We start from the raw sequence: 26,493 nt of genomic DNA on the forward strand, positions 1-26,493 counted from the left end.
CTCATACAATCGTTTATTATTCACTTCCTTAATTGCTGCTTCCTCTATTCGTTTGACTACTCCTGCAACATACATAGAGTCTGTGACCACATTTAAAGGCTCCTGTAAGTTGGACACCGCCCATACTACTATTCCAAAGCTAACAATTCCAAAGTTTGTAAGCTATCTGCAGGGTCTGCTGTGAGGAGTTGATGCTTCCATTGTCCTTTTTCTTGCCAGGTAACAGCAGCACGCCTTGATTTCTTTCCTGCATCTGTAAAAACTGTAATAGCTCCTTCTATGGGGTTTTCTTCTCTTAAAGGTCGAGTAATCCAGTTCCATTCTGTCATCCATTGCAAAACTCTAGGCACTAATTTACTAGTCTCTACTTTAGCAGGTGACATCAATAATGCTTCTTGTAAATTCTTTGAATTTATCAAGTACCAGTCCAAGGTTTCTTTTTCCATAGGCAATCTAATAGTAGCAGGTTCTCTACCATCCACTTCAAGAATTCTGAGACGCCCCTTTTTGATTAATGCAGCCAATTGTTCAATTTTTGAAGATGTTGTTTTCTTATGCTGTAGTGGTGGTGATAACCATTCCAACACCCGTATCTCCCCCATTTTCTTTTGCAACTGAGAGAGAGCACCAAGCAAGTGGCAAGGGCTATTCCAAATAGTAAGGTCAATGGGGTGGTCGAGTTGTCAACGAGACACATACCCTTGCTGTACACAGTTACTAATTTGCTGCAAGGCAAGATGATGCTCCTTTGTCAGGTGTACAGGAGTAGTAGGGTCCACACCTTTTAACAAAGGCCGTAGGGCTTCTAATAAGTGATTTGGTATTCCCACAATAGGCTTCAGCCACTGTAAGTCTCCCAGCAACTTCTGTGCATCATGTAGAGTTTTAATGTCCAATTGTAATTCCAATTTTTGTGGTATCACTATTTGATCCGTCAAAGTCCATCCCAAATATTTCCAGGGCTTTGTAGTCTGAATTTTTTCTGCAGCAATAACAAGTGAATATGCAGCAAGAGTATTTTTAATGGTGTTAATCTGTAAAGAGGAGAATGGCTGTTGCTGTGCAAACAAAATATCGTCCATGTAATGATATATTATAGTGCTGGCCATTTACGACGTAGTGGCTGTAATGCTGCATCAACATAAAGCTGACATAAAGTGGGAGAGTTGCGCATGCCCTGCGGAAGAGATGTCCATTCAAATCTTTTATCTGGTTCCCCACGATTTATTGCTGGTAAAGTAAAAGCAAATCTCTTCATGTCATCAGGATGCAGGCCAATAGTGAAAAAAACAATCCTTTAGGTCAATAATTAAAAGTGGCCAGTGTTCTGGAATCATAGCTGGATTTGGAAGACCAGGCTGTAAGGCCCCCATTGGTTCCATTTGGTCATTTACAGCCCTCAAATCATGTATTAAATGATATTTCCCTGATTTCTTTTTGATTACAAAAATAGGTGTATTCCAAGGGCTTGTGGATAGTCGCAGGTGTCCCTTTGGATATTGTTCCTGTACCAATTCATGGGCATGCATAAGACTCTCCCCTTTTAATGGCCATTGCTTAACCATCACCGGTGTATCCGTTTTCCAGGTGAGTGGAATGGGGAAAGTCCAAGCAATGGCAATTACCCCAAAGGGTGCTGATTAGTTAACACCACTCCCAATTGTGTTAAAATGTCCCTTCCAATTAAGCAGGAAACTGTAGGAGGCAGTTGAACAATTGAAAACACAGCAGATATTTGTTGATTCTCAATGCACACAGACAAAGACGGCGACCTGCTTGCCAATGTAAATCCTCCCACTCCTGTGAGCATGTTTGATGAAGGAAATAGAGGCGAATGTTGTGGCCAGGCTTCTGGAGAAATGATGCTAGTATCTGCTCCTGTATCCAATAATCCATAAAGGGTTATGCTTTGATGCCCATAGGTAATTTCAACCTTTTGCTTTGGTCTATTTTGTAAATCCACAGTTAAAAGTGTAACACCAGTAGAGCCAAAACCTTTTTCATCCCGTGCTTGCCCAGTAAATGATTGTATTCCTGATGTCATTTGTGACAGTGGTACCAATTGTGCAATGCGTTGTCCTTTTGTAATTTTAATCGGAGGATAAAGGGTGTAAGCCATAATTTGTATTTCCCCTGTAAAGTCCGCATCGATAACACCAGGCAAAACAAATAATCCCAACATAGTTATAGAGGAACATCCCAGCAATAATGCTCCACATGTTTGTCCATTTAGTATAAGAGGACCCTTTATTCCAGTGGGTATCCTCTCAGGCCGGTTCGTCTACTGCTGCTGATAAGTCCAAGCCGAGGCTCCCGGTTGTTGCGGGTTGCAGACAGGAGGTGGCAGCGATGTCACGGCAGCTGCTGGTGTCTCCGATGTCACGGCGGCAACTTGTGTCTGGGCGCGGCCCCCGAGATGCGCGCTCTGCAAATGGTTTCCTGACTGGCGCCTACAAGCCGTAGTGTTGTGGGAGCTGGATCGGCAGTGTTGACACCATACGCCAGTTGCTCGGCACGTTCGGCGTGTATGTCCTTCGTTGCCGCATCGGTAACACTTGAGGAATGGCTTCGAACCTCCTTGAGTGAATGCCAGAGAGCCATTTCGGAGAGGAGCAAGAGCAGCTAGCACCTGATTTTGAGTGGACTCTGCTTGCTTTTGCAACCCCAATCCTAATTCCTTTAAGGCTTCTGCTATAAATGCCTGTGAAGCTGTTGGCATTAATGCCATTCGCTCTAATGCTTCCTCAATAGTCCAATTTGCCCCTAAAGTAGCTAACACTCTCTGGGTTGCTGGATTGCTATTTTGCAAGGCACACTGCTTCAATAGCGCCCCCTTCATGTAATCTGCCACACCAGCCCGATCTATAGCAGTAGCTGCTCTATCTATAAAATTTCCAAATGATTCCTCCCTTCCTTGCTTAATACCCATATAAGCCGGTAACCCTCCTGGCTCTTTAACCATATCTATTGCAGCACGCACCAACCTCATAGACTCTCTAAGTTTATCAGCTCCCGATATCATCTGTGCCTCTGTACGCAAATATGCCCCTAAGCCCATCAGCTCCTCTACTGTCACCCCATGTAATGGGTCTCCCTGGGCTCGTTGTACAGCAACCGATTCATTTACCAACGCGTGCCAATGGGCATTAAATAATAACTGCTGATGCTGAGTGAATATCAACCGAACTATTCCTCTTAAATCATTAGGACATAAAACCTGAGTATTAAAAAGATAATCTAACATTTGCTTAACAGGTTCACTTTTTACTCCAAACTGACTAACCGTAGAACGTAGCTGAGTTAACAGCTTCCAATCTAAGGGAGTATATTCTGCTATATTATGCGTAAGGTTCCCCTGTGCATCATATTGTGGTGTGTATGTAACTGGACATGCAAGACTAGAAGCTATTTCCACCGCCTCACCATCCCCCATTTGCATTACTTCTTTCGCCAAAGCAGCCCAAGCTTCCCTCCTCTGTTTAGCCATCTCCCCCCATGGATCACGGTGTGCCCCTGGGATGGGATCTGGCCCTTTAAGGGTGCTATGCTGCTGGCGCTTCAGTGCAGACACCGAGGTTTCGCGCGGGGGGGGGCAGTGAAGCAGAGGCTGGCTCGTGCGGGGGAAGCGGGAGCCCCCCCTCCCCCACTGGAGCTGACAGTGAAACCGGAGCCGGCTCACGCGGAGCCAGCCTGCGGGGGGCAATCCGCCCCCCCGCTGGAGCCGGCTCTGGCGGAGAAATGGACCCTTCCCCCACCGAAGCTGTAACCTGAGCCGGCTCATTGAGGGGTAGCGGCGGAGGCAAGGCTGGCGGCAGAGGCGAAGCTGGCTTTCTCCCACCCCCACCATCCGACCCGCCTGAAGCTGGTGGCGGAGGCAAAGCTGGCTTGCTCCTACCCCCACCATCCGACTCGCCCTCCCCCTCTGACAGAAAAGGTGCAGACGGTTCCACTGCGCCTATAGGAAAATCCTCCACACCACTTTGCTGGGGACTCTTAGGCATAAGTACCTTAGTTACAGAAGGTGCCAGGGGATCATCTTCACTACCATACCCTATATTCCTCTTATGAGCTTCTGTTGCCCTTTCTGCTGCCTTTCTCTCAGAGACCTGCTGAAGTAACGTGTTATACACCACCCGCCATAACTTCCCGAATTTCTTTGCTGACTTATCATCGTCTAGTACTGTATCCCACAATATTTCCCCAAACTTTCTCCACTCTGATAACTCATGAACTGTATGAGGATTAGAAAAGATACCCTTAGCATGGCCATAAGCTAATAACCCTGGTAACTCCTTTTTTAAATCTATCCCTTTTATCCCACGCCGCTCTAAATAGGCGGTAAATAAATCATATGCCGCTTGCCTATCCATACCTATTAATCAGCGCGCGCTGTTGCAGCTCTCCAGGCTCCGGTGGACACGTATTGGCTTAAGTCACAGTTGTGAACCTTAAGGGTGCTTCAAATTCCGGCACCGTCCCGGCTGCTGGGACCCAAACCCAACTTCCGGACCGTGGCGTAATCCCTTTTTCTTTTAATCCGAGAAAAAGGGCAGAGATTCGGTTATGCCCGCATTCTCCACCATTTGTCGGCGGAAGGGAACCAGGACATCATTTTGATCATCACAGGCTCGATTTTATTGATCAGTACGGCGGGTTAAATACAGTTAATAATGAGCTTCATACATATTGCAAAAGTTGAGCTCAGGATTGGTCAGCTTGCATATCAGCACCTACGCCTACTTCTACATTCCTATGGTTCTATTTTGATACTTTCTACATATTCTTAGGATATATTCAGGACTAATCTCAACTCCCTATCCTCATGTTGCAGCAAGGTCGCTGCTGACTCTTCCTTTCAGCTTGCTGACTGCTGACTTTTCTCCTTCAGTTTAACCAGTGGCATTATATCAGCGTGGCCTTTCTCAGCTAACCAATTATTAATAATGCTCTCCACAAGGTTCCATATTGTCACTCGGGTCGCTGTCATAGGCTGGATAAGATCGATGTCCCGAGATACCTTGGGATGTTTGGAATACCCGTGTGTGGCCAGGGCCGGGTCAGGTTTTTGTTCGTGGTGGGACAGAGCCCCGCTCCTTGTCCTGGCCTGGCAGAGCTGTCAATCACACAGCAGATGCTGTGCCAACCCCACTCTGATTGGCTGAGCTGCCAATCAATCACACAGTAACAGCTGGTGCCTAGCCTGACTCTGATTGGACAAGCAACTGGCAGTCCCACCCCAGGGGTGGGCCCATGAAGGTCCAGGGTGTTAAAAGCCAGAGCACAAGACGAGCCCATGGTCTGGATCCTGCCTTCTCCTGGCGTTCTTCCATTAGGTGACGCTGGAGCCCAAGCAGCTGGTGCATATGTGAGTGTCTTTCTATAGATCTTCTGTCTTTCTGATGTTCTCTATTTCTTCTCCTTCTGATCCTACTTACCTGGAACATTTTTGGGTAACTAAGCATCTTAAGGGTTAAAGGTTTTTAGGTTAAACCCTTTGCCAAATTTCCTTGACTGTCCATATTTTGCCAGTAAAATTTGGTGTCATTTTGACCTCTTAGCTCAGTTGATCAGAGCATGGTGCTGGTATCGCCGGAGCTGTGGGTTCAATCCCTGTGTGGGCCATTCACTTAAGAGCTGGACTTGATGGTCCTCGTGGGTCCCTTCCTACCAAGAATGTTCTTTGCGTCTGCCCATGCTGAGAATATCTGGTTGGTGTTTCTCCTGTGCACCAAACTCAAGGAAAGGAAGCTTTGGTTATCCCCAGCATTTTAGTGCTTTGGGCTGTTCCAGCCCTGCAGACTGACAATGGCCTCTTGTTTCCATGAGGCCTCACAGTGTCCCACTGGCCCCTTGGTTCCATGAGGATCTGCAGTGTCACACAGGTTTAGGACATTTGTCCTTGCTGTCCCTCACATCCCCCTGCCCCACAAACAGCCCCGAGGCAGCCATGAGGGACAGGCCCTGCTGTCCCAGGCTGGGCTCAGGGCTTGGCCTTTCCGCTTCCCGCAACCAGCCCAGGCCTTGCTCAGCATTGCAGTTCCCTTCTCAGAGCCTTTGGCTCCCTGCAATCCTGGCCTCAAGGATCTGCTCTCAGCAGTCCCTGGGGAGCCTTTGGCACTCCCTGCCCTCAGTGGGACCCAGTGATGCTCCAAGGCACTTGGAATTTTGCTTCTGACTTCTTGAGCAGCTTCTTCATCCTTCTCTCAGTGCCTAAGTGTCCTGGACTAAGCCCCAAATCCTCTGTGGGGATCATCAAAATACAGAAAGCCCTCAGGAGCTCTTTTCCTTCCTTCCTTCCTTCCTTCCTTCCTTCCTTCCTTCCTTCCTTCCTTCCTTCCTTCCTTCCTTCCTTCCTTCCTTCCTTCCTTCCTTCCTTCCTTCCTTCCTTCCTTCCTTCCTTCCTTCCTTCCTTCCTTCCTTCCTTCCTTCCTTCCTTCCTTCCTTCCTTCCTTCCTTCCTTCCTTCCTTCCTTCCTTCCTTCCTTCCTTCCTTCCTTCCTTCCTTCCTTCCTTCCTTCCTTCCTTCCTTCCTTCCTTCCTTCCTTCCTTCCTTCCCTTTTGCAGCTGATTGGAGTCAGTTTGGAGTTCTGTTAAGGAGAAAGATTTCAAAATGCACCTCATACTTTTTTTCTTTAATCAAGTGAGTATTTTTTATTTTCCAGATCAGGGAAGAGCTGATAGAAGTATTCCCCAAGTGATCCTAATGCTGAATGTCTCTTTAGGAGGTCTGGGCCCAGAGAAGAATGAGCCCCTTGAGGGCTGACCCTGTTTGGACAAGCTGCTCCTCACCCCAGCCTCACCATGTCTGACATGGCCCACCTGGCACTGGCATCCTTGTGCCCTGCAGCAGAACCTTGTGCCCTGACCTCTGCAGCTCCATGTCCAGCCCATTGCACCATGTCCCACCTGCTCTCCTCAGAGCTCTGCCTGCACACAGGCCCAGGAGAAGTTTTCCTGTTGGGAAGGAAAGCATGGAAAAGCCTGAGCAGGTTTCCTAAACAACAAACTCCACTCAGGAACCACCTGCTCAGTCCAGGCTGCCTGGAATGGTGTCACCTTTATCCAAGGGACAGTGTGAGCAGAAATGATCTCTGGAAGCAGAATTCTCTGAGTCTTGCAGCTGAATTCTCTGTCCCTGTCCTTTCCCTGGATCTCTGTTGCAGATGGAAGCTGCTGGTGCCATCCTCACCTTTAACCTCTCTCTTGAATGCAAACAGATGTTTCCAGGTGTCTTCAGCAGATTTGCTCAATGTTTCTACGAAACTTTTGTGTTCCTCATGGAATGAAGGGGCCATTTTGACACTGAGGAAGTGACATGGAAGCAAGGAGCCAATTGTGACACTGCGTTGCCATGGAACTAAGGGGCCATGGTGACACAGCAGGGCCACGTGGATCCAGTGGTCCATTGTGACACTGTGGATCCAAGAAGACCATGGACACACCTCCCAGAACTTCATGGAACCAAAGAGTCCATGGTGACCCAGCAGGGCTACATGGTGACACTGCCCATCCAAGGAAGCCATTGTGACACTGCGGAAGCTCATGGAGTGAGGGAGGCCATTGTGACACTGAAGAACTTCATGACACCAAATATCTATGGTGACACAGCAGGGCATCATGGGAACCAAGGAACTGCTGTTGACAGTACAGAAACTCATGGAACCAGGGGCCCTTGTGGCACTGCAGAAGCAACAGAGCTGCTGGACTTTGTCCCCTGGCCCTGCACAGCTCCTTGGGAGGCACGGCAGGAGCAGCACCCTTGGAGCCTTAGGAATGCCCCTCTGGGATCCATGGCACACACTCCCAGGGGCTGGAATTCCAGTTCCCAGCCAGGAAAAGATGTTCCTGCCTCTGAAGGCAAAGCTCTTAAGAAGGAGCCAAAGGCCAAGTGGAGCAAGATCTTACAGTGACATTTCACAGCCAGCCTTCATAACTTCACCCATGGCTGTTGAAGCGCATGGACTGGGAATTAAATCAGGGCAGGGTGTTTGGTGGGAGCTGCCCTGGCTCAAGGGAGACACTGAGATTGAAACAGAGCAGGCAGAGAAAGGCAGGAGAGAAAGGAGGACACAAACACAATCAGCTGAGAAGGTGACACTCTGAAAAACAGAACTGGAACTGATGGAAAATGAATGGGACAGAAACTAATAGTTTTGAAAATTTTATTTACTATCAAAATACATCCCACACACCCAGTCCCCCACAATCCCGATCCCACACCCTCAAATTTGGATGCCACTTCTCCCAGTCTGTATCCAATCCCATCTCAGCCTGGAGGCTGTGGAATTGAGTAATTTTAGCATGGGACTGAGTTTTTTTGAGGTGGGAACAAGGCAATTTATAATGGGATTGAGCCCCTTGAGGGTAAGATTGAGGTGTTTTCAGTGGGACTGAATCATTTTGAGGTGACAGATCAATCCATCTTGACTTTTGGAGTGCAAAGATAGGGAGAACACTTCCTGAAGTCCCCCAAGGACCACAAATCTTCCAGAATATGTCCCAAAATGATAAATTGCTGCTCAAGTATCTGTTAACTGATGGAACTTTAGGCATCTTTGATAAATTTCTTTCTTTTTAGTCCTATTCCAGGTGTTTTGAAGTGATAAAGAAAAATCAAGAGGAAATTGGGGCCAAACCAAAAGGATAACCAGCCAGGTGTCCTCCCAGCACAGATCACTGAATGTGGGTCAGCAGGGCTCTGCCCAACGTGGATCCTTCCATGGGGGATGAAGCTGGAGTGGTACATGAAGCTCTTCCTGAAATTAGAGCATTTCCAGGGCTTCCCTTACCAGTGCCTCTGTTGGTGTTTGGTCAAGTGAGAGCTGTGGCTGAAGCTCTTCCCACACTGGGGACACTCGTAGGGCCTCTGCCCAGTGTGGATGTGCCAGTGGGTGACGAGGGTGGAGTTGTCTCTGAATCCCTTCCCGCAGTCGGGGCATTGGAAGGGCCTCTCGTCTGTGTGAATCCGCTGGTGCTGGAGGAGATTGGAGCTTGTGTGAAACCTCTTCCCACACTGGAGACACTCGTAGGGCCTCTTTCCAGTGTGGATGCTGTGGAGAGTTAGGGATCTGCGTGCGGAAGAAATCGGGCTGTACGGTCAGTCAGGACCCCCCCCCCCCCCACCCTGCAGTCAGACCTTTGCTCCGTACCTGGCCGCACCCAGCCAGACATGAGCAGAAGGAAATGACACTGACTGCCAAAGCTATAAAAACCCTTGTGAGCCCTCAATAAACACCATTTGCTGTCCACCACGTTGGTGTCAGGAGCTTATGGACCGAGTGACCCTGGGGTTTGGGCCACCGTGCCGGACTAAGAACCAGGTTGCCACGCCTTGAGAAGGCAACATCTGGTGCCTTAAACCCGGGACACGATCGTCACCCAGGATTCAGGGATCGCCTGGACGAGGGACCGGTGGCTGCACAGCTGGCCTCATGCAGTGGGGGGGACGCCCCCAGACCAGCGAGGAGCATGGACGCTATCACGAAGGTCATAAGTCAGATCCACATGCAGTGGGGTATCGAGTGTAAGCTTAAGGATTTATGTCTCGTAGTGCCGAGACTGATTAAGCTTGGGGCTATAGAAAGCCCAGTAGAAATTCTCCATCCGGAGATTTGGGATATTTGCACAAAGGTTTTGTCGAGGAAACCATGTCCTCAGGCTCAGGGAAAGCCCTCAAATCATGGGGCAGAGTTATCCAGGCTCTGCAAAAAGCTCAGCAAGAGCAGGAAACTTGGAAAGCCGTGCGAACTTGTTCATTAGCCACGCCACAATTGGGGGTAGGGGCAGTGATGCAAACGGCGGAGGACTTTGACCCGGTCAGGCACGCAGAGGCGCGAACACCAGAACCCCCTCAGCGACCGGACTCACCATCGGAGGGGGAGGAATACGCGTGGCCATTTTGGCAGGGGCTAGCAGAGGAGGCATGGAATGCTGCTATAGTATCGGACCCCGAAGCGGTTGATAAAAACGCACCCCCGCCATATGCATTTGATAATGGCGCTGGAGCGAGTGACCAGGGCTGGAATGATGACACGGGGGGCAGAAATGCAGAAGACTCGCTGAACAGCGCAAGCGTGGGTGAGCGGGGAGGAGGGGCGGCCCCCGAGAAGGAGCCTAAGACCAATCAAAGCGCTCAATTTAAATTAGGTCCTTATAGGGCAAGGACCTCCCCCAGCAGGAGGCAGGGGGAGCCCAGCGGGAGGGAACGGCCCAACCCCTACAAGAAGGGGCGGGGTCGGAGCCCGAGAAAACGGCTGAGCAGCCCGGAAATTTCCGGCCAGTCAACTTCTGGCTTGGACTGTGACTCAAGCTGAGATGGGCTCGAAAGTTGGTCAGAGGATTCCGACAACGACTTGGGCTGTAACAAAAAGGGAGCAGCGGCATACAAGATCACTAGCTACAGCGCTCCTGCGTGGGTTAAGGGGATATCAGAGAAAGATCAAACCCTGCTTACAGACAGGCAGAAAATAAAAATGGCTTGTGCGGAGTGGGTTCCGTCTGCCACACTGGTGTTCCCAGTCCTTGGGGAGGCGGGCAGACAGAAATCAAAGAACCTAGTCCCCAGGAAACCCGAAAGACATGCAGGCAATTGTTAAAGCGGTTGTAGACAGGGGGATTAATTCTGCCATGGTTTCCACACTCATTGACAGCGTTTTTGGAGGCAATTATATGCTTTCCTGTTGATATCAAACAGACTTGCAGGATGATTTTCGATGGGGCGGGGATGATCGTTTTTAAACAGGAATGGGAGGACAATTGTGTAAAGCAGCTAGCCTTAGTAACAGGGGCAGACCATCCACTGCACAACTCCAGCATACAGAGGCTAATGGGCACAGATCCCACTATGATCACCCCCCAGGCGGAAGCTGAGGGCCTGCGGGCCCCTGAGGTTATGACAACAACCCGTGCTGCCCGAGAAGCCATTCGTGTTGCTTTCAAAGTAATAGCCAGACCATCGCCATGGACTGGACCTTTTGTTCATGCAGCAAGGAGGCCTGTGTGCCACCTTGAAAGAGGAATGCTGCTTTTATGCGAACCACACCAGAGTCGTGAGAGACTCCGTGGCCGAACTGAGAAACTGGCTAAACCTAAGAAAAATGGACAGAGAAGCTCAACAGGGCTGGCTCGAGTCATGGTTCAACCGGTCCCCATGGCTCACCACCCTGATTTCTACCCTAATTGGCCCACTTGCTATAATCTTACTAACCCTAATCTTCGGGCCTTGCATATTAAACAAACTGGTGCTATTCGTTAAAAAGCGTTTAGAAACGGTTAACATTATGTTTGTCGAGCGCCGACAATTACTTTAAGGCGTGCCAGTTACTGACACACTTACAATTTTATACTAATTTTACTAACCCATGAAATTTTGTAACCTCTACATTTTATAACTTTATACGATTTTTACTAATCATGAGGGAGGGGGGAAATGTGGAGAGTTAGAGATCTACGTGCGGAAGAAATCGGGCTGTACGGTCAGTCAGGACATCCCCCCCCTGCAGTCAGACCTTTGCTCCACACCTGGCCACACCCAGCCAGACGTGGGCAGAAGGAATTGACACTGACTGCCCAAGCTATAAAAACCCTTGTGACCCCTCAATAAACGCCATTTGGTGTCCACCATGTTGGTGTCAGGAGCATATGGACTGAGTGACCCTGGGGTTAGGGCCACCGTGCCGCACTAAGAACCAGGTCGCCACGCCTTGAGAACGCAACAGGATCAATGTGCTTTTCTTTCTTATGGGAAAAAAGCACCTTTCACATCCAGGCACCCATGACCAAAGTTGGGAATCCACCTCCAGAATTCCCTATATCCAAGGATTTCTCCCACACAAAAGGTGCCAGGAGAGACAGGTCTGGCTGGCCTTGGTTTCTGAAGAGCTGTCTCTCATCTGCCTTTGAAACACTGGGGCTCGGTACTTTCCATCTTAATGAAAAGAACTCTTCTTCCTATCCTGGTGCCCATGGCCAAATCTGAGATTCCACCTTCAAAATTACCTATATCGAAGGATTTCCCCCAGATGAAAGGTGCCAGGAGAGAAAGGTCTGGCTGAGTTGGCCTCTCAGGAGCCTTCTCTCTCTGCTTCTGCCCCTGAAACACTTGGGCTCTGTGCTTTCCTTCCTGTGGAAAAAACCATCCTAGATATCATAGATATGTGCAGAAATGGCCAAAATTGGGATTCCGCCTGCAAAATTCCCTATATCCAAGGGCTGCTTTCAGACCGAAGCTGCCAAGACAGAGAGCTCTGGCTGGCCTTGGCCTCTGATGGCCGCCTTTCATCTGGCCCTGAAACACCAGTGTTCCGTGCTTTGCTTCCTATGGGAAAGAACCGTCCTTCTTCTCCAGGCCAAAACTGGTATTCCACCTCTAAAATTCCCTATATCCAGAGATTGCTCCCTGACAAAATCTGCCAGCATCATCTAATCTGGCTGCCCTTGGCCTCTGGTGGCTTCCCCTCATCTGCCCCTGGAACACTGGGGCTTGGTTGTTTCCTTCCTATGGAGACCATGGTGACACTGTGAGGACCTGGTGGAACCATGGAGACCATTGTGACACTTTGGGATACCATGGTGACACCGTGGGGCTTCATGGAACCAAGAGACCACCATGGCTCTGTGGGGCCTCATGGAACCATGGAGACCATTAGGACCCTTCAGGGCCTCATGTAACCACGGGGCCATTGTGACACCTCAGGGCCTCATGGAAGCAACGGAGCCACTGGGACATTGTGGGGCCTCATAGAACCAGGGGAACATGGAACAACTCTGCCTGATTTGGCCTCCCAGGGGCCTGGGTCTGGCAGATCTTGGAATGTCAAGGGCTGCCTCTCATCTGCCCATGAAACACTGGGGCTCCATGCTTTCCTTCCTATGGAAAGAACTGTCTCTCTTTTCAGAACCCCATGGACAAAATTGGTATTCCCCACTAAAAATTTCCTGTATGCAAGGGTATTCGCAGAAGAAAAACCTGCCAGATCTGCCTGGCCTGGGCTTCTGGTGGTCACATCTCATCTTCCTTGGAAGCACCAGGGCTCTGTGCCTGCCTTCCTATGGAAAAAGAACTGGCCTTGCCCAGTGGCCATGGCAAAAATTGGAATTTGGTTGCCAAAATTCCATCTATCCCAGGATTGCTCCCAGACAAAAGCTGGCCGGATAGACAGCTCTGCCTGGTCTTGGCCTCTGGTGATATTCTAAGACTATGAGCAGAATGTTTTCATCTGAAAACATCTTGGAGTGTGCGGAAATATCTCCCAGGCTGGGATTTGCAGGCCTCAAGAACATAACTCATGTATGAAGGCTGATGTACCAGGGCTCACCTTTGAAGAGACTGAGGATAGAACAGCAGTGGCCTGGAAGGGCTGGAAGGGTGGATTATGAAACAGTTGAGCTTTTTCTCCATAATGGGAAACAGCCAGATAGAGAAATTATACCACAAATGCAGAAGGGGAGACCAAGACTGGAAATGAGGAGATGAGAATTTCCCTTGCAGGGCAGGGCTGTGGTGCAACACATCCCCCAGAAGGAGCCTGGGTCAGCCCCAGGCTTTGTGTGGGCAGGCAGGAGGCAGAGCTGTCAGCAAAGGAAGGGCTCAGCCAGCTGGGGCAGCCGGAGGATGCCAACAGCCTGCAGGGACAGAGGTGCAGGGCAGGGACACCGTGGGACAGCCTGGGCTGCACAGGGCACAGGGATGGGCAGCAGCTGCAAGACAGCCCTGCCAGAGCCAACTTGGGCAGCACTTTGGCCATGGCTGCTGGGCCTGGGCCTGAGGCAGGAGCAGGAGACAAGTGACCCTTGCAGGCCTGGGGCCTCATTGTCTCCTTGTCCCTGCTCAGCAGCCTGGCAGGGGCCGCCCCATGCTCCTGCCCTTGCCATTGCACATCCCCACATGCCAGTGCCCATCCCGGGAAGAGCCCTGAGCAAGGAGGGAGGGACAGCATCTGCCTGGCCAGGGGCTGGGGCTCAGGCCTGGGCCCTTTGCATTCCTCAAACACATCCAGCTTTGCTCAGCACCAGAGACACCTTTGCCTTGTTTGTCCCCAGCTGTCATCACTGCCTCCAGTGTCCTACTCTAAGTGGAACCTGGGGACACTTTCTCAGTCATGTCTCTCCACAGAACCCATTAAAACTTTTTTTTAAGTTCAGTGTTTCATTTAATTTTGAGTTCTTGAGAAGTTCTTTGAACGCTCTCTCAGGGACTGAGTCTGATGTAAACAACACCCAAGTCCCAAGAGGCTCATTAAGGTCCTTGTGCTGTGTCTGTGCTGCTGAGCTTTAAAGGAACAGCTCCTCCCAGGACCAGCTCCTCTCCCAGCCCAACAGGGCTGAGTTCTCTGCCTGCAGGCACTGATGGGACAGGAGCCAGGCAGAGACAGGCTGAAGGCAATCAGGATTGGGAAGACATTGAGCTGAGACTTCACTTGGGGAAAGATCTTCACAGCCCTGTGCATGGTGAGTGTGTGGGTTCAGGGCAATGTCCCCTGTGCTCCTGGAGGGATCTCCTGAAGCCAGCACACCCCACAGCCTGGGGGATGTGTCAGGAGGACTCTCCCAGTTTCTCTGCGGCACAGGAGGAGTAGAAGGAGGAGAAGGAGGATGTGCTGCAGAGCAGGGCTGCCCTGGGCACCATCAGAGGGACAGGGTAGGATGGCTCCTGCTGCCAGGGACGGCTGCAGGTGGTGAAGCTGGGGCTGCAGCCAGGGCTGCCCAGAGCTCCAGCTCATGCCCTGCTCATTTCTGAGAGGACCTGTCATGAACTCATTCAGGGCAGGAGTTTCCTACCTAGGTCTCTGCTTTCCTGAATCTGTGCTTCCACTTTTCCCTGGCTCAGCTTGGGGGCAATGGAAACTCAGCTGTTCATGGCAGAGCAGGGGCTGGGACTCTTAAATCATCACCCTGAGGATTCCTTGGCACCTCAGCAAGTGCCTGCACCTGCCCAGCCTCCAGATCCATTCAGCGTCAGCTTTCCATGGTGCCCAGGCTGGGGGAGCTGTTCTTTAATCCCTGCAGGGCCCAGCAGCTGCAGGGCAGGGCTGGCCCAGGGGCTGGGCTGGGCTCTGGAAGCTCTGGCAGGGAAGGAGCCCGGGGCCACAGGAGCAGCTGGGGCTGGGGCAGCTCCAGTAGCAGAGCCGTGGGCAGGCAGGGAGGGAGGCAGTGCTGAGGGAAGCCCTGCTGCAGGCCAGATGTGGCACATGCTGGGCCTGCCCTGCAGGGCACACACTGCCCTGAGCAGCACAGCTCTTGTGTCCCCTCGCAGCCAGCACAGCCCTCAGCCCGGCTGCTCAGGGCCCTCAGTCCCTCCTGGGCAGGCAGAGCAGCCCCAGAGATGAAGGGCATCTCTGCGGCCATGTGTCCATTCCCTGCTGACCAGGGCCTGAGGGCCACTGTCCCGCCCTGCTGCTGCCTGCCAGGGGCTGGGCAGGGCTGGCCAGGGAAAGGCTTTTCCTCGGGCCCGGCTCCCTCTCTCTCTCCTTGCCTTGCCCAGGTGCTGCTGCCATTGCTGAGGGGCTCTCTGCAATGGCAGTTCCAGCTGCAGGGCCAGGCCCAGCCCTTGGTCTCCTCCTGTGCAGGCTGAGCACAGCAATGGGGTGTCCCAGCTCCCTGTGCCCAGGCAGCTCTGGGCAGGGCAGCCTGGGAGGCTGGCAATGAGCCCACTGTCCTGACTCTGGGAAAGGCAGGAGCCCCTTTGTGTGCCAGGGATCCCTCTGCTCTCAGCAGTGTCTCCTGGCTGCCGAGGCTAACGCAGGAGTGAATTTCAGAAAGGTGCAAGTGCAGGGCAGCTGGAACAGGAGAGAGGGACAGAGCAGCTCCCCTCAGTCTGCACTAAGCCTCAGACAATCCGCCTGACTCCCTGGACTCTCTGTTCTCCCTAGATGCAGCAGAATCTCTTGTTCTGCCTCCTGCAATCCCCATCCCTTCATGCAGGCAGCTCCTCTGCCTTGACTCAACATTCTTTATACAAATCCCAAAACCAGGACTGGCCTCTGCCCTTAATGTGCCCCTGCACTGACTGGGGGTCAGGGCTGACTCCCAGGTGTCCTGCAGACCAAGGTCCAGCTCCTCACACAACATTGGCCAGCAGCAATCAGGGGTCCAGCAACAGAGTTGAAGGAAGATCTCTGAGACATAGACAGGGGTAGTTGTTTAGTGGCAGGAAAGGATCTATGAGAAAGGGCTTTGCCTTTTCTGTGAGAAATCTCCCCTCAATTATCACCGTAATTACTTCTTGAAAAGGTTCCAATGTCTGGAGACAGCAAATGTCCAACAGCAGCTCCATCAGGCACTTCCTCCTGCTGGCATTGGCAAACACGCGGCAGCTGCAGCTCCTGCACTTCTGCCTCTTGCTGGGCATCTCCCTGGCTGCCCTCCTGGGCAACGGCCTCATCATCAGCGCCGTAGCCTGCGGCCACCACCTGCACACACCCATGTTCTTCTTCCTGCTCAACCTGGCCCTCAGCGACCTGGGCTCCATCTGCACCACTGTCCCCAAAGCAATGCACAATTCCCTCTGGGACACCAGGAACATCTCCTACACAGGGTGTGCTGCACAGGTGTTTTTCTTTATGTTCTTCATTTCAGCAGAGCTTTTCCTCCTGACCATCATGTGCTACGACCGCTACGTGTCCATCTGCAAACCCCTGCACTATGGGACCCTCCTGGGCAGCAGAGCTTGTGCCCACGTGGCAGCAGCTGCCTGGGCCAGTGCCTTTCTCCATGCTCTGCTGCACACAGCCAATACATTTTCCCTGCCCCTGTGCCATGGCAATGTCCTGGGCCAGTTCTTCTGTGAAATTCCCCAGATCCTCAAGCTTTCCTGCTACAAATCCTATCTCAGGGAATTTGGGCTCATTGCAGTTAGTGTCTGTTTTGGTTTTGGCTGTTTTGTGTTCATTGTTTTCTCCTATGTGCAGATCTTCAGGGCGGTGCTGAGGATCCCTTCTGAGCAGGGACGGCACAAAGCTTTTTCCACATGCCTCCCTCACCTGGCTGTGGTCACCCTGTTCATCAGCACTGGGTTTTTTGCCTACCTGAAGCCCCCCTCCATGTCCTCCCCATCCCTGGATCTGGCAGTGACAGTTCTGTACTCGGTGGTGCCTCCAGCCCTGAACCCCCTCATCTACAGCCTGAGGAACCAGGAGCTCAAGGCTGCAGTGTGGAGACTGATCACTGGATGCTTTCAGGGACATTAAACTGCTGGCCAGTTCCTGCCAATCACTTCTAGTAAAAGACATCTTTCATACTTCTTGTTGCTTTGGTTGTGGTTTGTTCTTTTTTTTCCTTTGTATCAGTTTTTTATATTGTCCACAAAGGAATGTCATTGTTTTTGCCTTTTCTCATTTTGTTTCTCTCCAACTTCCCTGTGGCCAGAGACTGTGTCAATGAGGGGCCACACTCTTTTGGCTTTAAAGGAAATAAAGGATCTCCCAGCCAAGTTTTTTTCCAGAGATGCCCTTGTGTTCTCTTCTCTGGAGCTGAAGCAGCAATGTCTGTGTGCAGAGCTGGGGCAAGATCAGTGCTGGCACAGCAGCTCTGCTCCTGCTGGCCACACCATTCCTGATCCAGGCCAGGAGCCATTGGCCTTCTTGGCCACCTGGGCACAATTCTGCCTCATGCCCAGCCTGCTGTCCATCACTCCCTGCAGGTACCTTTCTGCCTGGCTGCTGTCCAGCCACTCTGTCCCCAGCCTGTATCACTGCAGGGGTTGTTGTCGCCCTGGTGCAGGACCCGGCACTTGGTCTTGTTAAACCTCACCTTGTTGGATTCACCCCCAAGATCCACCTGTCCAGGTCCCTGTGCAGAGCCCTCCTATGCTCCCACTGAATCAACACTCACACCCACCTTGGTGTCATCTGCAAAGATGTCCTTGGTTCCATGAGGCCTCTCATTGTCACAATGGCCTCCTTGTTCCATTAGGCCCTGCACTGTCACACTGGTCTCCTGGGTTCCATAGGGCCCCAATATTTGACAATGGACTCCTTGGTTCCATGGGGCTTCACAGTGTCACAATGTTTTCGTTGGTGCTGCAGTTCCACAGTGGGCCCTTGGTTCCATGAGGCCCCAGAGTGTCACAATGGCCCCATGGTTACATGAGGTCCCACACTGTCACCAAGGTCTCTGTGGCTCCACAAGTCCCCTCAGTGTCACAATGGAGTCTTTGTTTCCACGAGGCCACACAGTGTCACAACGTTCTTCCAGATTCCTGGAGGCCCCATCATGTCACCGTGGCCCCTTGGTTACACAGGATCCTGCACTGTCACAATGTCCTCTTGGTTCCATGAGGCCCCGCAGTGTCAGAACAGCCCCTTGATTCCACTGGGCCCTGGAGTCTCCCAAAGGTATCCTTGGTTTTGCAGTCCCAAAATGGTGAAACCCCTTGGTTAGACAAGGCCCTGCAGTGTCACAATGGCCTCTGTGGTTCCACGAGGACCCAGAGTGTCACAGTGCACTCCCTGGTTCTATTGGCCCCAGAGCACCACAATGGACCCCTCGTTCTATGGGGCTGCACTGTGTCACCATGGTCCTCTCAGTTCCACGAGGCCCTGCAGTGTCACAATGGCCCCAGAGTGCACAGAATGCCAGAATCAAATAGGCTGGAAAAGACCTTTGGGATCATCAAGTCTAACCATTGGCCTAATACTGCCTTGTCACCCAGATCATGGCACTAAGTGCCACTGGAGAGGGACAGTGACTGGGTCACCTCCCCCCTGGCCAGCCCATTCCAATGCCCACTCACCCTTTCTGTGAAGAACTTCTTCCTATTGTCCAGCCTAACCCTCCCCTGGTGCAGCTTAAGGCTGTGTCTTCTTGTCCTGCCCTCCAGCAGATCCACACTCACACCCAGCTTGGCGCCATCTGCAGTTTGAATGGTGGACTCGATCCCCTCAGCCAGATCATCAGTTAAGATATTAAAGAGGACTGGGCCCAACACAGATCCCTGGGGGACACCACCAGTGCCTGGACACCAGCTGGGTGCAGCACCATCCCCACCACTCTCTGGGCCCAGCCTCCAGTCAGCGCTTTACCCTGGGAGGGGTGAACATGTCCAAGCCATGGGCTGCAGTTTTTCCAGGGAATGCTGTGGCTCATGGTTTTAAAGGCTTTGAAGTCCAGGCACACAACATCCACAGCATTTCCTGCATCCACAGGTGGGTCACCTGATCATAAAAGGAGATAAGTTTGGTCAGGCAGGACCTGCCACCCCTAAATTCATGCTGGCTGGCTCTGACCCCTCGGCCATCCCGTGGGCGCCCTGTGATGGCACTCAGGGTGATCTGTTCCATAACCTTGGGGGGCACCCAGGGCAGGCTGACAGGTCTGGAGTTCCCCAGATCCTCCTTCCAGCCCTTCTTGGGGATGGGCTCACACTGGCACCTCCAGTCCTCTGGGACCTCCCTGCTGAGCCAGGACTGATGGTAAATGATGGAGAGCAGCTTGGGGACCTCATCCACAGCTCCCTCATCCCCCTGGGATGGATCCCATCTGATCCCACACACCTGTGAGCATCTGATTGGCTCAGCAGGTCCCCAGGTTCTTCCTCCTGGATTACAGGGGCTGTTCTGCTGCCTGTGCCCATCTACCAGCGCAGGAGAACACTTGTCTTGAGGACAGCCTGTCCTAATATTGAAAATTGACACAAGATATTAAGTAGCTTAGTCTTTTACTTATCTTCAGTTACTCTGTTCTCAACTTCAATCAATAAAGGGTTGTGGTTCTCCTTCTCCCTCCTTTTGCTATAAACTTTTTATAAAAACATTTTTTATTCTTCTTATAGAAACCACCAGGTTAAGTTCTAATTGAACTTTCACCTCTCAACTTTTCTTCCTGCATAACCTAACAGTATCCTTAAACACTTCCTGAGTTGCTGGCCCTTTTTCCCTGAGTTCCTACAAAAACTCCATGCCCTGCCAGGCCAGTTATTTTCTTCACTAGCTCATCTTTTGCCACACTGGGACAGGCTGCTCCTTCCCCCTTAAGATTGCTTTCTTGAAATGTGTCCATCCTTCCTGGATTCCTTGGTTTTAAGGCCTGTGTCCCCTAAAAAGATCAGTACCAGATTTAGTACTCCACACAACAGCATCCTAAATAGATCAAAGTCTGCCCTTCCTAATTCCAGTGCAGAAGTTTTGTTGCTGCCCCTCCTTCTTTCACAGAACATTGAACACTTGATTATTTCATGGTCACTGTGCCCCAGGCAACCTCTGAGCCCCACATCTGCCACCAGCCCTTCTCTGTTTGTGAACAGCAGCAGACAGAGCTTTCCTTGCCAGTGGGAGTGTTACCAAAACTTTAGTAAAACAGAAAACTCCTTAACACCAATGTAGCATTAAGAAGCAGCATTATTTATTCAGCTGGATGCACAGGGGACAGCTCCTCCCAAAGCCGTGCATGCTGAGCACAGGAAAGTTTCTGTTTCTATTCCGTATTTTGCACACATATTCATTGATTGTCCCTGACTAGACATACATATGATAATAATTTCCCCAAAATCAATAACATATTTCCCCTCCCCTTTATCCATGTGTTCTTCCAGACCCTGGGGGTCTCTCTGGTGGTCCCTGGTGGTCGTGGACCCCAATGTTCCTGTGGGCCTGGCTGAGCTGGCAGGACACTGAGGCTGCTGAACTTCCAGTTCCCCTTCTCACACAATGGGCATTGTGTGGCTTCCACAGGCCTGGGGTTGTGGAGAACAAGCTCCAGGTGTGAGCTCACCTAGCGGAGACAATTTATCATCTGGTTACAGGAGGACACAGAGTGGGCTAGGACATCATAGACTGCCTCTGTGACATTACACAGCCAGCTGTGACATCACAGATAGGCTGTTCCATCACAGACCATCTGTGGGGCATTGGAGAACGGGCTGTGACATCCCAGAGGGGCTGTGTGACATCCCGGCAGGGCTGTGTCAGGTCACTGGGTTGGTCACTCTGCCCCAGCTCCCCCTCACAGTTTCTCCCAACAAGTCCAATCCTATTCATGCCCAGCAGGGTCCCTGTCCCCCAGGATCCCCCCAAGCCACCTGGAGCCACAGCCTCCACCAAAGGATGTTCCACAGGATCCACCCCAGAGCCTGACATGGGGACAAGGGGCCAGGGCTGTGTGACCAGGACATCATGGACGGGGATTATCCAGGTCACTGTGGCCTGGGTTGGGTTGGCCAGGTTAGGAAAGATGTCTGGCAGCTGGAGCAGGGTCTGGGAAGGGCCTCCAAGGTGGGGCTGGAGCCCTTGGGCTGTGTGCAGAGGCTGAGGGAGCTGGGCTTGTCCAGCCTGGAGCAGGGAAGGCTGAGGGGCTCCTCATCCCAGCCTGGCAGTGCCAGCGAGGAGGGAATGGAGAACACAGAGCCAGGCTCTTCACAGGGGGCATGGGGGGAGACAAAAGCCAATGGGTGGAAGGGGAAAGGAGAGATCAGCCAGGACAGGAGGAGATGAAATGAGTCAGGCTGCTTTCAGCTTTTCCTCAGCACCAAAAGCAGCCTGACCTCTCTTCTCCATCCACCACTGACAACTTTGCAAATCAGGAATTGTTGGAGCTGTTGTGCACCACACCAGGATGAGCATCCTGATGCAAGAACTGAATCGTGTTTTTATCTATCATAAAACCATGTTTGTCTGAAAGTAATTTTACTATGGAAATCACCTCTGGATGGCAGAATCATCAGACACTGCTGGGATGTTGCCCCTAGCTCAAGGAAGAGCGTGATTTTTGTTAAACTGTGTCCTGTTCAACTTTGGTCTGCTGGCCATGAATTGAAACTTTCTGTGCCTCTGAGTCTCATCAGTTCCTGACCCCCAAAGGACACAAACCTGATGAGTTTTGGCTCCCATCCCAGCGGTAGCACTTGCATCTCCCTCTATCCCCAGAGCAGAGCTCCCTTGTCCCACAAAGTCCCTGGCAAAGGAGGGATGAAGGAAACAGGACAGGCTGTGAGGATCAGGTGCAAGGCAGAGCCAGGGAGAAGAATGGCTTTTGCATCTGATGGAGCTGTGCCTTCCCTTGGCTTTGTTGGCTGACAACAAATTAACATCCCTCTGTCGAGAGAAGGAGACCCGGACACCAGATGGTTCATCACAGGTCCAGTTTATTGAAGAAAGCATCAAACACTTATACAGCAAATAATAGGCTTATGAATATTCTGTAAGCCAAGCAATCTATTGGTTAAACTATACCATTAACTCATCCACATTCCTTTGGGCCTACGTTCTCTACTTCTCAAGTCTCACTGTCCATTTCTTTATCATACTCCACTAGGCCCAAGGACACCTTATCTTGCAGGTGCAAGATTTGGAATTAACCACCGTCTTGTACTTTTCCATCCTCTAGTCAGCTACATTCCCAACAGACACCCTGCCTGCAAAAAGGCCTCTGCTCTAGTTAGGACATCTCTACCAAATTAATTTGGCTGTGTCCTCTCTCCTCAAGCCACTCTTTGACAAAACTCTCCACATCCCTCGGTGTCTCAGGCAGCTCCTTCTCCAAGGAAAGCAGGTGGGAGCTGGAGCCAAGGAGCTGAAAGCTGCAGGTGCAGCCTGGGCTGGAGGGAGCTCAGATTTTCACAAGGCTGCTCTGAGTGCCAGGGCTTGGATGGGGGAAATGGTGGGGTGGGGGTAGGGACAGAGTCTGATTGATTGTCAGCCATGAAGGGTCTTGATTTTCATATCTATTCAAACTGAATGAGGAACTACTTGGATTCACTGTCAATAAGAGACTGCACAGACTGATTTGTGAACAGGAAATGTCCCAAACAGGACCTTAAAAATCTTTTCTCACTGTCTTTTTAAATATAAGGCATTCACTTAGAACACACTACTGAAATCTATCAAATTAACCACAAACATTTGAACACTTAAATCAAATCAACACTTAAATCAAACTCCAGAGGCTTGGGTTCTTAAGGTGTTCTGAATGTTAATGATCTTTGGGACACTGAATTCCTGCACTGAAGAGCTGAAGGCTGAACAAGCATCTGCATCAGGAAAATTCAACAGCAGCCTCCAAGGTGCTGAGGATGTCAGCAGCCCCCACTGAGGCCATCCCTGCCCAGAGACCGTGGGGGAATGGGCAGACAAGGAGAGCGTCCCTGGGGCTGGGGCAGCACAACTCAGAGGCACCAGCGGCTCCAGCTGGAAAATGGAGTGTGGAATGTGGCTGGGGAAGCCCTGCCTGGGCTGGGCCAAGCAGGACAGAAAAGCCCTGCTCCCATCCACTAAAAAACAACTCTCTCAATGAGATATTTAAAAGAAATTACAATTGTTTGTGTACTCTGAGATGGACTCTCGTGAGAAATACCAACAAGATATTCTCAGGAGCTTAAAACAACAAATCAGCCTTTACTGGCAACTTTAGAAAATCAGACAAGCTTTGCCAAAAGATTTATTATGACAGTGTAGTGGTTTTTAGTTTGTTAATTTAAGATTTTTCTAACCTTGAGATTTTTTAATTAATTTATTGATGAGCGTTCTGGGTTTTAGTTTCAGTTTATTATTTATCAATTTACTTTTATTACTTTTTAAAACTCTTCTATGTCAAACTATGGCAGATATTTGATCAACAAAAAACACTTCTCAAAAGCATTGACTTGGCCCATTCAACTTCACACTCTAAGCCTGATTAACTTAATGTTAATCAAAATTTGCATGAGCACAGAAACAGAAGAAGAAGACATAGAATGAGAAAGACCAAAAAGATACTGAGAAGCACACAGACAGCTGCCACCTCCTGGATTCCAGCACTGTTCAAATGGAAATTCCAAGAGGAGGTGGGATCAAGATGTGTGCTTGCCTTGTCATCAGCCTAAAATACCCCTTGATCTTGCTGGGCCCTTCCCCCAGGTGGGTCTTGGGGTCATTTGGTTCTTCAGGAGCTGGGCTGGGGCTGCAGAGGTGGCTGTGGAGCATTGCCTGTGCTGTGCCAGGGACTGGCAGACACTGCTGGGCTGGGATAGAGGCTCTGGGGGGATTGGGGTTCCAGGGCAGGGCAGGGCTGGGGTTCCAGGGCAGGGCAAGGCTGGACCTGCCCCTTCCTCCCCCACACACTAAAAGTTTCAAGCCAAAAAATCTTCTCCAGTCTGCCACAGTAAGGCAATGTTGGACGTGAAATCCGTATTCTGGTCATGGGCACCTGGCCGAGAAGGACAGCTCTTTTCCATAGGAAGGAAAGCACAGAATCTTGCCAAGTGTTTTGCAAGATGAGAGGTGACCCTCATGAAACCACTGCCAGCCAGACTTTTCCTGGCAACATTCCTATGGGAACAATCCCTGGATATAAGGAAATTTGGAGGTGAAACTGCAATTCTGGCATACGTGCCTGGAGCAGCATGTCAGATCTTTTCCATAGGAAGGAAAGCACGGAGCACCACTGTTTCAATAGTGGATGAGACCCTCAACATGCCAAGGTCAGCCTGACCTCTTGGGAGGTCAAACCAGCCAGACCTGCACTGTATTCCTTTGTTTTTATGGGGCCCTGAAGTGCCACAATGGTGCCTTGGTTCTGTGGGGCTCCACACTGCCACAATGGCTCCTTGATTACAAGAAGATCTGAAATGTCACAATGGACCCCTTGTTTGATGGGATCCCACAGTGTCACAGTGGCTCCCAGGTTTCAAAATTGTCCCAATGATTCCATGAGGCCTTGCAGTGTCACAATGGTCTCCATGGTTCCCCAGGCCCCACAATGTCTCAGGACTCCTCTGTTCCATGAGCCCTGCAATGTCACAATGGAGCTTTAGACCCTGGAGTTTTGCAGTGTCACAATGGTCTCATTTTGGTTCCACAGTCTCACAATGGTCCATTGATAACAGGAGGACCTGCAATGTCACAATAGACCTTTGGCTCCATGCAGCCGTGCAGTGTCACAAAGGCCTCTTGGTTTCACCAGGCCCCATAGTATCAAAATAGTCCTCTTGGTTTTGTGGTGACCCCCAGGGTCACAATGGTCTCACTGGTTCCATGAGGCCTCACAGTGTCACAATGCTTTGCTTATGGATCCTCATAGTGTCACAATGATCTCCATGATTCCATGAGTCCCCTCAGTGTAACAATGATCTTCTTGGCTCCATGGTGCCCCACAGTGTCACAATGGCCCCTGGGTTCCATGACACTGTGAAGTGTCACAATGGCCTCTCCATGATTACATAAGGACTTGCAATGTCTCAATGAACCTTTGGCTCCATGGGGTCTTGCTGTATCACAATGATCCCTACATTCCATGGAGCCACACAGAGTCAGCACGATCCCCTTGGATCCATGAGGACCAGCAATGTCACGGTGCTCTCCATGATTCCATGAGGCCCCACAGTGTCACAGTGGTCCCTTGGTCTCACAGGCCCCACAGTGTCACAATGGTCCCTTGGTTCTATTTGCCCTGTGCTGCTGCATTCCCCCTTCCCCTTCTCAGGCCACCCTGCCAGCTGAGAAATGCTCCTTGGGTCTGGGCCTTGGCCAACAACCCCTGGGCTCAGCTCCTCTGCAGCTCATCACAAACACTGTCTGCTCCAGGCACTGCCGCTGCCCAACCAGCTCCTGGTTCCTTAGCAGCAGCCCTGGGAAGTGTTTGTGTTCCCTCAGTGGCACAACATCCCTGTTCTCACACTGCCAAAGAAATCTGTTGATGTCAAGTGTGGCCAGGATGAACCATTGCTGGGACTGAAGCCCCTCTCTTGGGGCCCTGCAAACAGCGCTCCAAAAGGAGCCCTTGGAGCTCTCCTGGGCCAGCCACTCCCTCTGAGTGGGGCCTCTCCCAGCTGGGAACTCTCCCGTTTGCTGCACTCAGGGGTCCTGAACAACCACAGAGCCTGGGCTGCTTCCCCCTCTCCTCCAGGCTCAATCCTTGACCCACTGGAGAGATGCCAAAGGATCCCCAGTGAGCATTCTCTGCCCTCAAGGGAATTGCTCACAGGTGCCTTGCACTGACTCTTTGTGTCTGTGTGCACACAGGAGTGCCTGTGCTGGGGAAATGTGGCAGAAATGCTGTTCCCTGAGGGGTTTGAGTGGCTTGGATAGCTGAGCCACTCAGGCCTGTAAGGGTGAGTCACAAGCTGTAAGGTATGTTAAATGCTCCTAAGGGTTGTTCTTTTACTAAGTAATGAAGTTTAGTATAAGTTATAAGCTAAGCTGAATATTGTTAAGTGTTATTCAACTGTGAAATCATTAAGTCCTAGGTTATAAGTAAGGTTAAATACTGTCAAGTGCTGTTCTTTTGCTAAATGCTGAAGTCTAAGGTATCAGTCAAGATCTGTTAAGTTTGGGCTCTGTTTAGCTTTTTGGCTGCATTCCTTTTTTCCTTGCCCACACTGTCCTTTAGCCACACACACATGCATGCACACACACATGGACATTTCATGATTCATTTCTGGTTTGATTGCCTGAATTTTGTTTGGTTTTGTAGTTGCTTTGTTTCCTTGGTGTGCCTGAAGTGTCCAGTCAGGAGCAGAGTGACTCTTGCCAAGGAACTCTGTGGTGCTGTCCCTTAATATTCAATCTGCTTTTTGATGATCCCTTGC

At 50.9% G+C, this 26,493-nt stretch overlaps 2 protein-coding genes across 2 annotated transcripts in view; one reads left to right on the top strand and one right to left on the bottom strand.

The window, feature by feature from the left end:
* The window catches only part of LOC131096395 (zinc finger protein 91-like), a 117,275-nt gene that overhangs the window by 28,140 nt on the left and 62,642 nt on the right, over positions 1–26,493 (bottom strand). Inside the window, 2 exon segments of the mRNA XM_058044735.1 lie at positions 7,007–7,010; positions 8,789–9,049. Coding sequence (XP_057900718.1) covers positions 7,007–7,010; positions 8,789–9,049 — 265 coding nt within the window.
* LOC131096505 (olfactory receptor 14A16-like) lies at positions 16,250–17,185 on the top strand. Its single transcript, XM_058044848.1, has one exon. The coding sequence runs from the start codon at positions 16,253–16,255 to the stop codon at positions 17,183–17,185; it is 933 nt and encodes a 310-aa protein (XP_057900831.1). The 5' UTR covers positions 16,250–16,252.

Source organism: Melospiza georgiana, unplaced genomic scaffold (assembly GCF_028018845.1).
Source record: "Melospiza georgiana isolate bMelGeo1 unplaced genomic scaffold, bMelGeo1.pri scaffold_29, whole genome shotgun sequence".
Classification (NCBI taxonomy): domain Eukaryota; kingdom Metazoa; phylum Chordata; class Aves; order Passeriformes; family Passerellidae; genus Melospiza; species Melospiza georgiana.

Coding starts and splice junctions, on each gene's coding strand:
- LOC131096505 (XM_058044848.1), top strand. CDS start 16,253: ATGTCCAACAGCAGCTCCATCAGGCACTTCCTCCTGCTGGCATTGGCA.